This window comes from Prionailurus viverrinus, chromosome A2 (genome assembly GCF_022837055.1).
Source record: "Prionailurus viverrinus isolate Anna chromosome A2, UM_Priviv_1.0, whole genome shotgun sequence".
Lineage (NCBI taxonomy): Eukaryota > Metazoa > Chordata > Mammalia > Carnivora > Felidae > Prionailurus > Prionailurus viverrinus.
Window position 1 is genome coordinate 121,824,342 of NC_062562.1, and position 12,457 is coordinate 121,836,798.

A 12,457-nucleotide genomic window follows, 5' to 3' on the forward strand; every position below is an offset into this window, starting at 1 on the left:
ATAATAAGGAAAACTGGGAGGTGAAAGGGTGAAGGGCTATATGGGAACTCTCTGTCCTTTCTGTTCATTTTTCTGCAACTGCAGTAAAAAAAAAAAAAAAATTAAGTCTACCAATTTAAAAGAAAAGAACACAAAGGGAAAGTGAGCCGGGTGCCAGTCAGGGAGAGCTCTGAAATGCATACAAATCAGCCTGGACTCTCATCCTGTAAACACAACCGTTTTTGAAACAAGGCAGGGACAGAGTTTTGCTCTGAAAAGAAAATTCTGGTGACCCTGCAGGCTGAAGAATCTAGGAAAAAGAGAGCCAGGGATGAAGAAGCAGATTACAGCAGCAGGGAGGTGGCGGTGGGTCCGAATGAGCTAGGGGCCGTGGGGAGGGGATGGGGACACAGCAGAGGAAGCCACAGGACTTGGCGACAGCCGTCCCCATGCATCCAGAGGCGTGTGGGAAAATGAGGGTCAACGTTTCCCTGGTTTCTACATTAAACTACGGGGCAGACAATGGTGGTGCTGACAGGGGAAGAAGAACAGAGGAGATGGGGAAGATGAGCTTGGTTTTTGACCGTGACGTTATTTTATTACTCACAGGATACGGATGTGGAAACGCACAGAGGCAGCTCCAGACACAGGTGGGCAGCACAGAAAAGAGGTCAGGCTGCCTTCGAAACTGATTCTGATGTGTGTCGAACCACATCACGTAACCTCCAGCACATGCGAGTGGCAATATACTCTGAGTCAACAAGGGAAAGAAATCTAGCCTATTTTCTAAACTTGACGGTGCCCGTGAAAGGAAAATATTGCGTTATTTAGCCTATCCCTCCCAAAAGAAAACAAATTTTTCTAAAACCTCTATTTCAGACATATTTATAAGTGGCTTTTGTGGGATGCTGTGGTTACCATGGCTACTGACAAGTGATCCCCAAATGCAGTGGTGTAAAACAAGCATTTATTATGTTCACGAACTCGATGGGTCAGGAGATCGGACAGGGCACGACAGAGACGACACTCTCCACTCCACACTGTCTGAGGCTGGACCCGTCTGAAGGGCCATTCACTCGCACATCTGGCAGCTGACGCTGGTCGCTGGCTGAAGGACTCCGGTTCCTCTCCATGTGGGCCCCTCCCTGCGCTCTCTGTATGTGGGCTGGTTTTGGGTTCCTTCCAGTCTGGTGCCTGGATTCTCAGGGCCAGATCCCAAGAGACAGAGACACGTGTAGGCGCCAAATCCTTTCGTGACCCAGCCCTGGAGGTCACAAAGACTCTCTTCCAGCATGCCACGCAGGTCAGAGCAAACACAAGCCCTCACCCAGACTCAGGGCAGGGGAGGGGGGCATCAGCCTCACCTCTCCACGGAGGAGTGTTCATGACACCGTAAGAAGTGCACGTAGGATGGGATTTGGTGCAGCTATCTCTGGGAAATTAAATCTGCCCACGTGAAAAATCCAAGCATTGTTTCAGTCTGTATGACTCTTCGGAAAAAAAGAAACATTTAGGGAAGACAGGCAGGGAAGGTCACTAGTAAGTCAAACCTGTCACAACTCAAACCTGCAAACTTCATCCACGCAGAGTCCACTCTGTTCCGGGAAGAGAGAAACATTCAAATCCAAACGACACGGACAGTCAAACATTCAGGAATCGAAAAACCTAGCTAGCACGGTCGCCAGAGAACCCAGTGTTTTTCTCCGCCTATATAAAAGAAACGTCCTACTGAAGCTTAGATGCTCGGACCCAGTTAGTGGCGCGAGAGGAGAGGCGAGTGGTTCTGGTGAATGTCCTGGGGACACAGTCTGCACCTCCCCCACGGCACACAACCCATGCCAAGTCATGCCCCATGCTGCCTGGCCGCTTCCTCGCCCCTCTTCCATTCACCCAACATAAGCAGCTCCTTGTAAAGTTCTGTTGCTCTCCGGTGCTGCTTAGCTGTTTTTAAAGGACTGAAACAGACAAAGATTCGGGTAAGAAAATAAAATACACCTTGACGGATGCCCATTTAAAACCCAGCACAGTTAGCAGAAAAATCAGTTTATTTTCCAAGACCCAGAACACCAAAGAGCAGAAGTTGCGTCAGTGGAAACAGCTTGTTAATTTACTCGCCCAGAGTTTTTTCTCTAAATTCTTCACCCTTGGGGGACCTGGGTGGCTCAGTCGGTTAAGCCTCTGACTCGTGATTTCGGCTCAAGTCATGATCTCTCGAGTTGTGAGATACAGACCTGCATTGGGCTCCATGCTCAGCATGGAGCCTGTTTAAGATTCTCTCTCTCTCTCTCTCTCTCTCTCTCTCTCTCTCAAAAAAAAAAAAAAAATTAAAAAAAAACCCTACCATTAAAACACACACACACACGCAAATAAACATACCATAACCAAGAAGTTTATTCCGTGAACACAAGATGGTTCCATTTGTCATATAAGTTGAAAGAAAAAAATCCATGTTACTGGAAAAAAACAAAAAACCTTTAACAAAGTTCAACACCTGCTCCTGGGGGGTTCTTCTTAACCACTAAAAACAGAAACTGATGTATACTTTCTAAAATACTTAAAATAAAACTGTATAAATCTCTGTCCTAAAGCCAGCCCCTTAGTGACTGGAGAGACGCTGAAGGCTGCCTCACTCAGGTCACAAACAAAGACAAAGATACCCACTATCTCCACTAAATATTAACGTCGGATCCAAGCTCAGCCAATCCATCAGACAAGAAACAGAGATGTAAGAACACTCAGACTCTATTCGCAGGTGCTGATAACAATCAACCTGGAACACCCAAGAGAATGCACGATAAAAGCTGAGACAACCAGTGAAAGAATGTAGTGAAACAGCAGACTAAAATAGCCGTCACGAAAGCTTGACGATGCACTCTGAGCATATGGAGAAGTGCACTGTCACCCTCCTAGTAGGAATGCAAGTACTCCACCTAGGGAAGGCAATGTGATAATAACCAAACAATTACAGACTTATCTACTATGTGATCCAACAGTCCCATTTCTAGGCACATATCCCAAAGAAGGACTGACAAAAACTGATTTTTCAGCACTCAAGGCAGGAATGGATAGATCATTTTTTAACAACGATACACATACACAAACCAAGACCAGATACTGTGACAGATACACCGGGCTATTATTCACTTCAAAATACAAGAAAATATTTGCAATAACAAAAGGCTGGAAAGCAACCCAAGTGTCCAGCAACATGGGACTGATTAAACTAGGATACATCCATAGACTCCAACGCTCCACAGCTCTAAGTGAGTAATGAATACTACCCCTAGTTACCGTATGGAGTGATCTCCAAGATATGATTTAAGTTAAAAAAAAAATCAAAGTGGGGAAAAGTGTACAGGGCATGCTACCCATTCAAGAAAGGAGAGGAACTGGGATAATTGTGTGTGTGTGTGTGTGTGTGTGTGTGTGTGCGCGTGCGCGCACGCACATGCAAGCACGTGTGCACAACTGTGTACACAGATAATTTCTTTTAAATTTTTAAAAATTTATTGACTTATTTCAAGAGAGAGAGCATGCACAAGTGAGGGAGGGGGAGAGAGGAAGGAGAAGGAGAGAATCCCAACAAGGCTCCGTGCAGTCAACGCAGAGCCCGACATGGGGCTCCACCCCACAAACCACGAGATCATGACCTGAGCAGAGATCAAAGAGTGGGACTTGACTGAGCCACCAAGGTGCCCCCATATGTAGTGTTTTAGATGCGCAAACGAAAATATTTTTCAAAACGTGGAACATCTATAGGAGAAAAAGGGAGTAGAGTAAATGAGACAAAGATAGATACTAGACTTCTACGAATATACCTTATTTTGTACATTCGACTTGGGAGCCATGTCAATATTTTACTTAACAAGGGTCACAGCAATGAACGTGGTATTCTCCACGCGATCCGGTTTCTAAGGCTATGAACAAAGCCACGTGGGAACAGGAATCAACAGAACTAACAGGACAGTCCTGACCGGTGAGCAGGCTTAAGGAAAGTGTGCTGGGCAAAGCCAGAGGCAAGAGTGAGTGGTAACGAGAGACTGTAGCACAGGACTTACCTCAACCTTGCTGTCGGGTTCATGATCAGCAGCCGAGAAATACACAACCTCCTGTACTTCATCCCTGGGCCGAGCTGAGTTTTTCCCAAATACCACCAGACCGTCCTTAGCACGTGGTGGGAAGGCCACAAAACAGTAACTTGGAGGAGCGACAGCCATCCTGCAAAGGGAGAGAATGGAAACAGCCCTAAGGTGGAACATTCGACAGTTTCACCAGTGAAAGCAGTTTTAGTGTCGAACTGTGTGCGGCTAGTTCATTAAGAGATCCCAGCTGGCACAGGAAGGTAGGGCGCCTGGAGCAGAACTGCGGAGACCAGATAGCGGTTAGTGCTCCGTGGGATTAAACTAGCTCGGTTTTGCAACAATCTGCAGTGGCAGCCAAAGGGCAATGATGTAGGAGAACGGAAAGGAGCCTATTGTTCCCGGCAGAAAACACACATGGCAATCTGTCCCAGTAATAGAAAAATCATTAAATGTACTCGTAACAGTGTCCTCCCCAACTGTCTTGGAGCTCGAGATGTGTGGCTTCTCGGGATGTAACGGATTTTGGGGTGGTGATGGGGAAATGGGTCTAGAGACAAAGTGAAAGATACTCCCCCTATTTTGTATATTTTTACTCTACCTCCATGACATAACACTCCAGGATCTCTTGGTTTTCCTCCAACCTCTCCAGTGTTTCTGGGCTGGCTTGTGCGCTTCTACCTGGCCACTGAGCGTCCTCACTGCTTGATTCTTCCTTCCTCATTTAATGCTCTTTTCTTCCTGGAAAAACTCATCCATGACCATTGGTCACTTAGGTGCCCATGACCTGCACATCTGACTCCAGCCAAGTTCTCTCCTTGAGCTCCCGACCCATAGGCCCAATGCCTCCCTGATACCCAAAGCTGACTTCATCCTCTTCTTCCCTAAACTGGGTCCCTTCCCACAGATCTCTATCTCATTGGCCATCCAATGAACTATCCATGTCACTGGAACATCTGGAGCTCAAGAACTATCCTTATCATCTGCTTCTCTGTTATCTAACATACCACTAAATTCCACCGGTAGATTCGATCTTGTAAATCTCTTTGGAAAGTATCCACTTCTCCCCATCTCCACTACCACCACTCTGCACCAAGCCTCCAATACTAGCCTGGATCCCCACCAGTAGTAAGAAGTTACTGCACAGCCACCATTATTCCCCCTCCAAAACACTGGCACGTGCCAGCCAAAGTGATCTTTTTTATTATTTTTTTTAATGTTTATTTTTATTTTTTTTTCCAACGTTTATTTATTTTGGGGACAGAGAGAGACAGAGCATGAACGGGGGAGGGGCAGAGAGAGAGGGAGACACAGAATCGGAAACAGGCTCCAGGCTCTGAGCCATCAGCCCAGAGCCTGACGCGGGGCTCGAACTCACGGACCGCGAGATCGTGACCTGGCTGAAGTCGGACGCTTAACCGACTGCACCACCCAGGCGCCCCCTTATTATTTTTTTTAATGTTTATTTTTGAGAGAGAGAGAGAGAGACAGAGTGGGAGTGGGGGAGGGTCAGAGAGAGAGGGAGACACAGAATCTGAAAAGGCTCCAGGCTCCGAGCTGTCAGCACAGAGCCCGACGCGGGGCTTGAACTCACAGACCGCGAGATCATGACCTGAGCCGAAGTCGTCCGCTCAACCGACTGAGCCACCCGGGTGCTCCCAAAGTGGTTTTTTAAAAGGAAGATTTGATCATGTCCGTTGTGTCACCCTGCTTAAAATCCTTCAGTGATTTCCCATGGTTCTTAGAATAAAGCACCAAAATCCGATCAAGCTCATGCCTCCTCCCCAGCCCCGTCTCATGCCACTCGCCACTCTGTTCTCTCAACTCCAGCACACAGACCCTTTTCCAGCCCCTCCGATCCTCCCACGGCCTTTGCACATGCTTCACCCCTGTTCCTGAGCACTCCTCTCTCTGTTCCTTATACCAAAACCATTTGCCTAGTGAACTGACTCCTTCGCGCGCCAAACATCAGTCGAATTTACATCGCTGTATTGTATGCTCTCGCAGAATCCCCTCGTCTTCCTTTATAGCAAATCTCCACCTGAAATCTTTATGTAATGGTTTTACTACCAACAATCAACACTCGGTCTTTCCACCCAAAGGCTAAGCAATACGAAGGCAGGGGAACCACGTCTCTCTTGCAGCGCCGTAAACCCAGCTGCGCGCAATGTCTTCTGCAGGGTAGATTTTCAGAAAATGAGAAACAAGTGCTCTTTTCGTCTTTCTTAAAACCGAAGCCATGGGGCGCCTGGGTGGCGCAGTCAGTTAAGCGTCCGACTTCAGCCAGGTCACGATCTCGCGGTCTGTGAGTTCGAGCCCCGCGTCGGGCTCTGGGCTGATGGCCCGGAGCCTGGAGCCTGTTTCCGATTCTGTGTCTCCCTCTCTCTCTGCCCCTCCCCTGTTCATGCTCTGTCTCTCTCTGTCCCAAAAATAAATAAAAAACGTTGGAAAAAAAAATTAAAAAAAAAAAACAAAACACCGAAGCCAACTCTCTACGGCTCTTTCTCACCACCATGCCTCTGCACCTGGCTGGGACTCCCTGCCCGGGTCTGTGCCTTTCCTTCAGGATCGGATTCAAAATCCCTTCCTTTCAGGATGCCTTCTACAAAGGACTCTCATTTCCTCAGCATCCATAAGGCCTCCAGTCTGTTCTAAGATGATGTGCATTTGTCTGTAAATGTACTGCTTCAAATGTTTCAAATAAAGATGCCTGAGGGCAGGACGCGGGCCACCCAACCACAGCAGCCCCTTTCCCAAACCCTTACTATAGGCCCTCGACAAACATTATCTATTAAGCCAACCGTCATATGTGTGTCGTCAATGTGTTTTATTTAATGATTCCAAATGCAAGTGAGAAGTAAAGCAATGATCCCAGCAAAGCCACTGGGATTCAAAGCTCAGCCGCACCACCTACTACTGTGTGAGCTTGAGCAAGTCACTTTCCCTCTCTGGGCCTAGGTTTTCCCTTCTGCAACTGTTTTGCCCCAGGCCATAAGGTTATTGTATCAAATGACGTGATGCTTGAGAACATACTTCACAAGCTGTGAAAGCTACGTGAGCATAAGCTATTTTCTTTGGGTTTTGACTGTTCAAACAGAGCGGCATCTCAAAATTTCTACAAGTCAAGCCAGTCAAATCCACCTCACTCATAACTGGGGCAGTTACCCAGTCGCAGAGTCGGCAACATCTCTGTGAGGGACCCTATTGCTATGTCTGCATCCAGGCTGCTTCAGATTCGTCTGTACGTGCACACCCTGGGCTGTCCAAAGTCCTTCCCTGCACTGGGCACCCGAGGGCACCGACAAGTGGAGGAGCCCAGAGCTCTAAAATAATCCCCTCAGAGCTCAGAACACTACCCCACTCATGCTGTGAGAAAGAACCGGCAAGGAGACGAAAAAAAAAAAAATTCCAGTTCCTTCTCCAATTATCCTTTTCTATTTTCACAAGAACTGCATTATCTTCAGACTTGAGAAGCAGGGAGAAGTTAACCAAAACTCCGTATGTGTACGAAAGACCTAGAATAATTAGAAGACAAAATGCTTTAATAGCGAGTTGCTAGAATTTGAGGGTGGGAAGAATTGCTGGCTGAGCCAGATAAAGTGAAACAAATCCGGAAGATAAGATGGGAAGGGATGCATTTACCTGCGTTTGTAATGCCTCTCCTATGTGACACGACTCCCCTTCCTCCCCTATCATTGGGTCATTTCAAAAGTGCTGGTGTCTCCCCTATGAGCAGGGGTCCTTAAAAATGGTAGCAATGCACTGGTCTTGCATTTATGAGCTGTATCTGTAGAAAATAAATAAAACAGGGCTTTGACAAGCACCTATTCTATTCTTCTGTCAGGACATCTGCTTGGTCAGCGAGATGTATGGGTCACGTGACCATGACCGGGATGTAGGCAACACAAGCCCAGGGGTATGTGGGCCCAGAGAGGCTGGCTTTTCCACTGAATCTTGTGAAAGACTGGGAATGCCAGAAGGGCGCAGAATTGTAATGCCTATTTTTTTTTTTTAATGCTAAATGAACCAGCAAAGTGTGTAACACACCCAGTAGCAAACCAGCCAAGGGTAATTGTCCATTTATTTTTCCTGGATCACCATTCTAGGCACTTACTAGCCCCAGAGATGACTCTGCTGGATCCTTTTCCACTCTCTAGATCAATGCTGTCCGGAAGAACGTTCTACCTCCAGCGTCCAATATGGTGGCCATTAGCCTCACCGTTAGTGTGATTAAGGAAATGAATTTTTATTAACAACCTTAATTAGCTTAAATGTAATTAGCCACACAGCTCATTACCAAGTAATAGGAATGCTATTGGACAGAGCGTCACCATAACCTCGCAATAAACCCAGAAATGAAGATTTTCACATTAAGCCTTCCAATAATCCCTTAAGTGCTTCCTTGGGCAGCGCTCCACATATTCTAATGACAAAATATGCTCTCATCCATGTAAACGGAATTACCAAAGAGGAGATAGCACGTTTCGAGAAGACCCCAGAAAACAAACATTAGGAAGTAGCTACCGAACTCACCTGGTGGACTGAGTTTAAGCAAACTTGCTCTCAAGAAGCTGAAGGTGATCAAAGCCCTGGGTACCAATTCATTTCCCTTGATGTGAGTCTCATATTCCTAACCCTGAAAACACCATGTGTGTGTTCCCATTACTGCCTAGAAATCTTTTGGATACTTCTCTGGTCAATTCCACTTTTTATCCGCCAAATGAACTAAATGAACAATTCCACTTTTTATCTCCTAAATGAACTTCTGAGACTTTCACTTCTTTTCAAACCTCCAACCACCTCCTCTGAGCAGACATCTCACCTCCTCCTCCACAAAGAAGAGATGGCTGGGGGAGGAAGACAGTGTCAGACATATGATAAGCAGCTTTTAAGGTCCTGCGGCTGGAGAAAGGGCAAGGAGCTAATAAATCAAAAAGCCAGAGCTGAGGCCAGAGAGAATGGGGAAGAGGCTGGAGAAGCAGGGAGACAGGCCAGTCCATGTTAAGCCTTGAAGACCACGGCAAGGATTTCAGTGTCTATCCCATGATAGACACGGATGTCTAACCCACTGGAGGCTTTTAAGCCGAGTTTTAGGTAGAAGGTGGAGCCAGGGCACACTGGCAATTTTTCAAAGAAGTTGGCTGTGACAGAAAGAGCTCCTTAGATGTAAATGAAGGGGTTGACAAGTAATTCTATTTCCATATATTCACCCTAAGGAACGATCAGGAACACGGACAAGGTTTATGCACAAAAATGTTCAACACAGCAGTACTTATACAGGTGTGAAACTGAAACTTAAGTGTCCAGCATCACAGTAGCTGAAAACTCATGCTACATCAATGCCATTACAAATGTTTGTGAAGTTTTTCAATGTTCATTGATTTTTAAGAGAGAGAGAGAGAGACAGAGACAGAGAGACAGAGCACAAGCAGGGCAGAGAGCAAGGGAGACACAGGATCCAAAGCAGGCTCCAGGCTTCGAGCTGTCAGCACAGAGCTTGACACGGGGCTTAAACTCACAGACGGCGGGATCATGACCTGAGCCAAAGTAGGACACTTAACCGACTGAGCCACCCAGGCGCCCCGAAGAATTTTTAACTGCATGGAGAAACGGCTGGGGAGGGAGATCCAAAATAAATTATTTTAATTATGTAAAACTATGCCTAGAAAAGACTAAAAGGAAATGTGCCCAAAATATTAATAGTAGGAGCCTGACCACTGAATTCTTTCTAATTTTTTCATATTTTCCCTTAATTTCTGATTTTCCTACAAGTATTTACACTTTATATACAGTACCGATTTTAGAATTTTATTTTATTTTTTAATTTTTTTTTTAACGTTTTATTTTATTTTTGAGACAGAGAGAGGCAGAGCATGAATGGGGGAGGGTCAGAGAGAGGGAGACACAGAATCTGAAACAGGCTCCAGGCTCTGAGCTGTCAGCACAGAGCCCGACGCGGGGCTCGAACTCACGGACCGCGAGGTCATGACCTGAGCCGAAGTCGGTCGCTTAACCGACTAAGCCACCCAGGCGCCCCTAGAATTTTATTTTAAAGAAAACACTTTGTCTCTACTTCTGTGTCCTGACACATCTAAAATTTCAAAACAGGCAAATTCTTATCAGTTATGACATTCTTATCAGGATGACATTTTTAAGAAATGTTTATTATTTATTGTTGAAAGACAGCACAAGCAGGGGAGGGGAAGTGAGAGAGGGGGACAGAGGATCTGAAGCAGGCTCTGGGCTGACAGCAGTCAGTCAGTCCAGTGTGGGGCTCGAACTCACAAACCATGAGATCATGACCTGAGCCAAAGTCGAATGGTCAACCGACTAAGCCACCCAAGCACCCAGGACGACATTTTTTTATTGAGGTGCAATTGACATTCATTATATTAACTTCAGGTATACGACATAATGATTCAGTATGTGGACACATTATAAAACGATCACCACAATAAATCTCAGTGACATCTGTCACCATACATAGAATCTTTTTTGCTTGTGATGAGGACTTTTAAGATCTACTCTCTTAGCAAGTTTCAAATATGCAATACTGTATAATATATATTGTTAACTATAGTTGCTATGACGTGTCTTACATTCCCAGGAGTTATCTATTTTATAACTGGAAGTTCATGCCTTTGACCCCCTTCACCCATTTTGCCCATCCCTCATTCCCTAAGGATGGTATGTTTTATTCGGCATTATCATAATTATGCTCTGATACTTTCTTTTACTTTTTTCTACAGCCTGCCTAATTCAGAATTCCTCAAGGAGCACGCAAATTTTCATTACTATTATTCACACAAATAGTGGGGAGGCTTCTCGCGGCGTTGCCCCCCTGTTGAGGCGAAAAGAAGAACGGGCTCTTCAGGAAGCCAATTCTCTGCTGACCCTGAGATGAAATGCTTCTGGACGTGATTCAAGGAAACTCCATTTTGTCCCTATCATCTGTCAAAAACACTAGTTAACATACCAGAGAGTTACACGACAAAAGAAAAAAAAATCGGACAAGTTAACTCATCTACATACCGTATAAAACATGCGTTTTGACATCTGTGTTTACAAGATTTTTTATAAACTATTCAATTTTTCATGCATGACACCAGAAACTAAGGGGTTTTTTTTTTTTGCCTTTCCCCTCAATAACCTTATATAGTATTATGATGTGATATTCCCCTCCACAAAGAAAACTAAAATTCAATGAACTCCCAATCGCACATGCTAATATAGAAATTTACTGCATGAAAAAGTGTTCATTTGTTTATATTTGGCTTTAGAAAACAGTATAACCATTTGAAAACGGGGTTTTTTTTTTTATCATAACTACTCTCTACTTAAACCGGCATTAAAATGAGTGAACAGAGGTTCCTCAGAAATAAAGCCTGATTGATGGCTTTTTAAAAAAATCTTGCTTGTTTTGAGATGCAATTCTTTTTATTATTATTATTATAAATGTTTTTTCACTTTTGGGAGAGAGACCGTGAGCGGGGAGGAGTGGGGAGGGGTGGGGGGGGGGGGGACAGAGGATCCTAAGTGGGCTCTGTGCTGACAGCAGTGAGCCCGACGCGGGGCTCGAACTCACGAGCCGCGAGATCATGACCTGAGCTGAAGCCGGACACTCAACGGGCTGAGCCACCCAGGCGCCCCTTGAGATGCAATTCTTAGCCACTTTCTGAGTCATCCCATGAGAGATGGGGAGCAGCATTCACCCCAGGCCTGAAATGGAACCTAGCTGTACCTAAAGCCGTGTTTTCCAAACTGCATGTTGTGGCCCTTTTGAGGGTTATGAAATCGACTCAGTGGATAGGATCAGTGGTTTTTTGTTGTTTTTTTTTAATAGACAAACATTTTTTAATAAAACAATATATGCATCACACTTAATAAGGGTAAGTGTTGTTACAAGAAACTTTAAGTTCAGGTATATACATGTAAACATGTAAGTGTGTGCATAAACTGGGAGGAGATACAATATTTCTCTTTCTTACTGTGGGTCTCAAGCAAAAATCTTTAAAAGCAACAGGCTTAAAGGGTAGGTCTACTGAATAAGGCTTCTTTGTGGTAAATACCAATTAGGATTCTTGCCAAGTAAGCGATAAACTAATAGTTCCGATTAATGAAACACTGCAATTTAACTCCCATGGATAGTTAAACTGACAGGTGCTTCCTAAGGCGTACTTGCTAAGAATGTTTTAAAGTACATTTATCCGTAGTCTGTAGTGTGTATTTTCTCAAACTGGATTATTCTTCATGTCCTATGCTACAGGAAGACTGGAGGCTGGGCTAAGGGTACAAGCTGCAACTATTAAAACAGAAGGTAGCTGCTATTGTTTCTGTGGGGGAGAAAAGGAGTCGGATTATTCACCAGCTGGAATGGTAAGGAAAAAAAATAGCCGGTA

The 12,457-nt window shown here is 45.1% G+C and overlaps 1 protein-coding gene across 3 annotated transcripts in view; it reads right to left on the reverse strand.

The window, feature by feature from the left end:
- Window positions 1-12,457, reverse strand: part of SCRN1 (secernin 1) — a 65,071-nt gene that overhangs the window by 36,755 nt on the left and 15,859 nt on the right. For 2 of the 3 annotated variants that reach the window (XM_047850417.1, XM_047850419.1), the window contains exon 2: window positions 4,038-4,197. In XM_047850417.1, coding sequence (XP_047706373.1) covers window positions 4,038-4,196 — 159 coding nt within the window. In that variant the 5' untranslated portion in view covers window position 4,197. Of the gene's footprint in view, window positions 1-4,037; window positions 4,198-4,659; window positions 4,786-12,457 lie in introns of those variants that run through there. The other variant, XM_047850416.1, reaches the window with a different exon arrangement.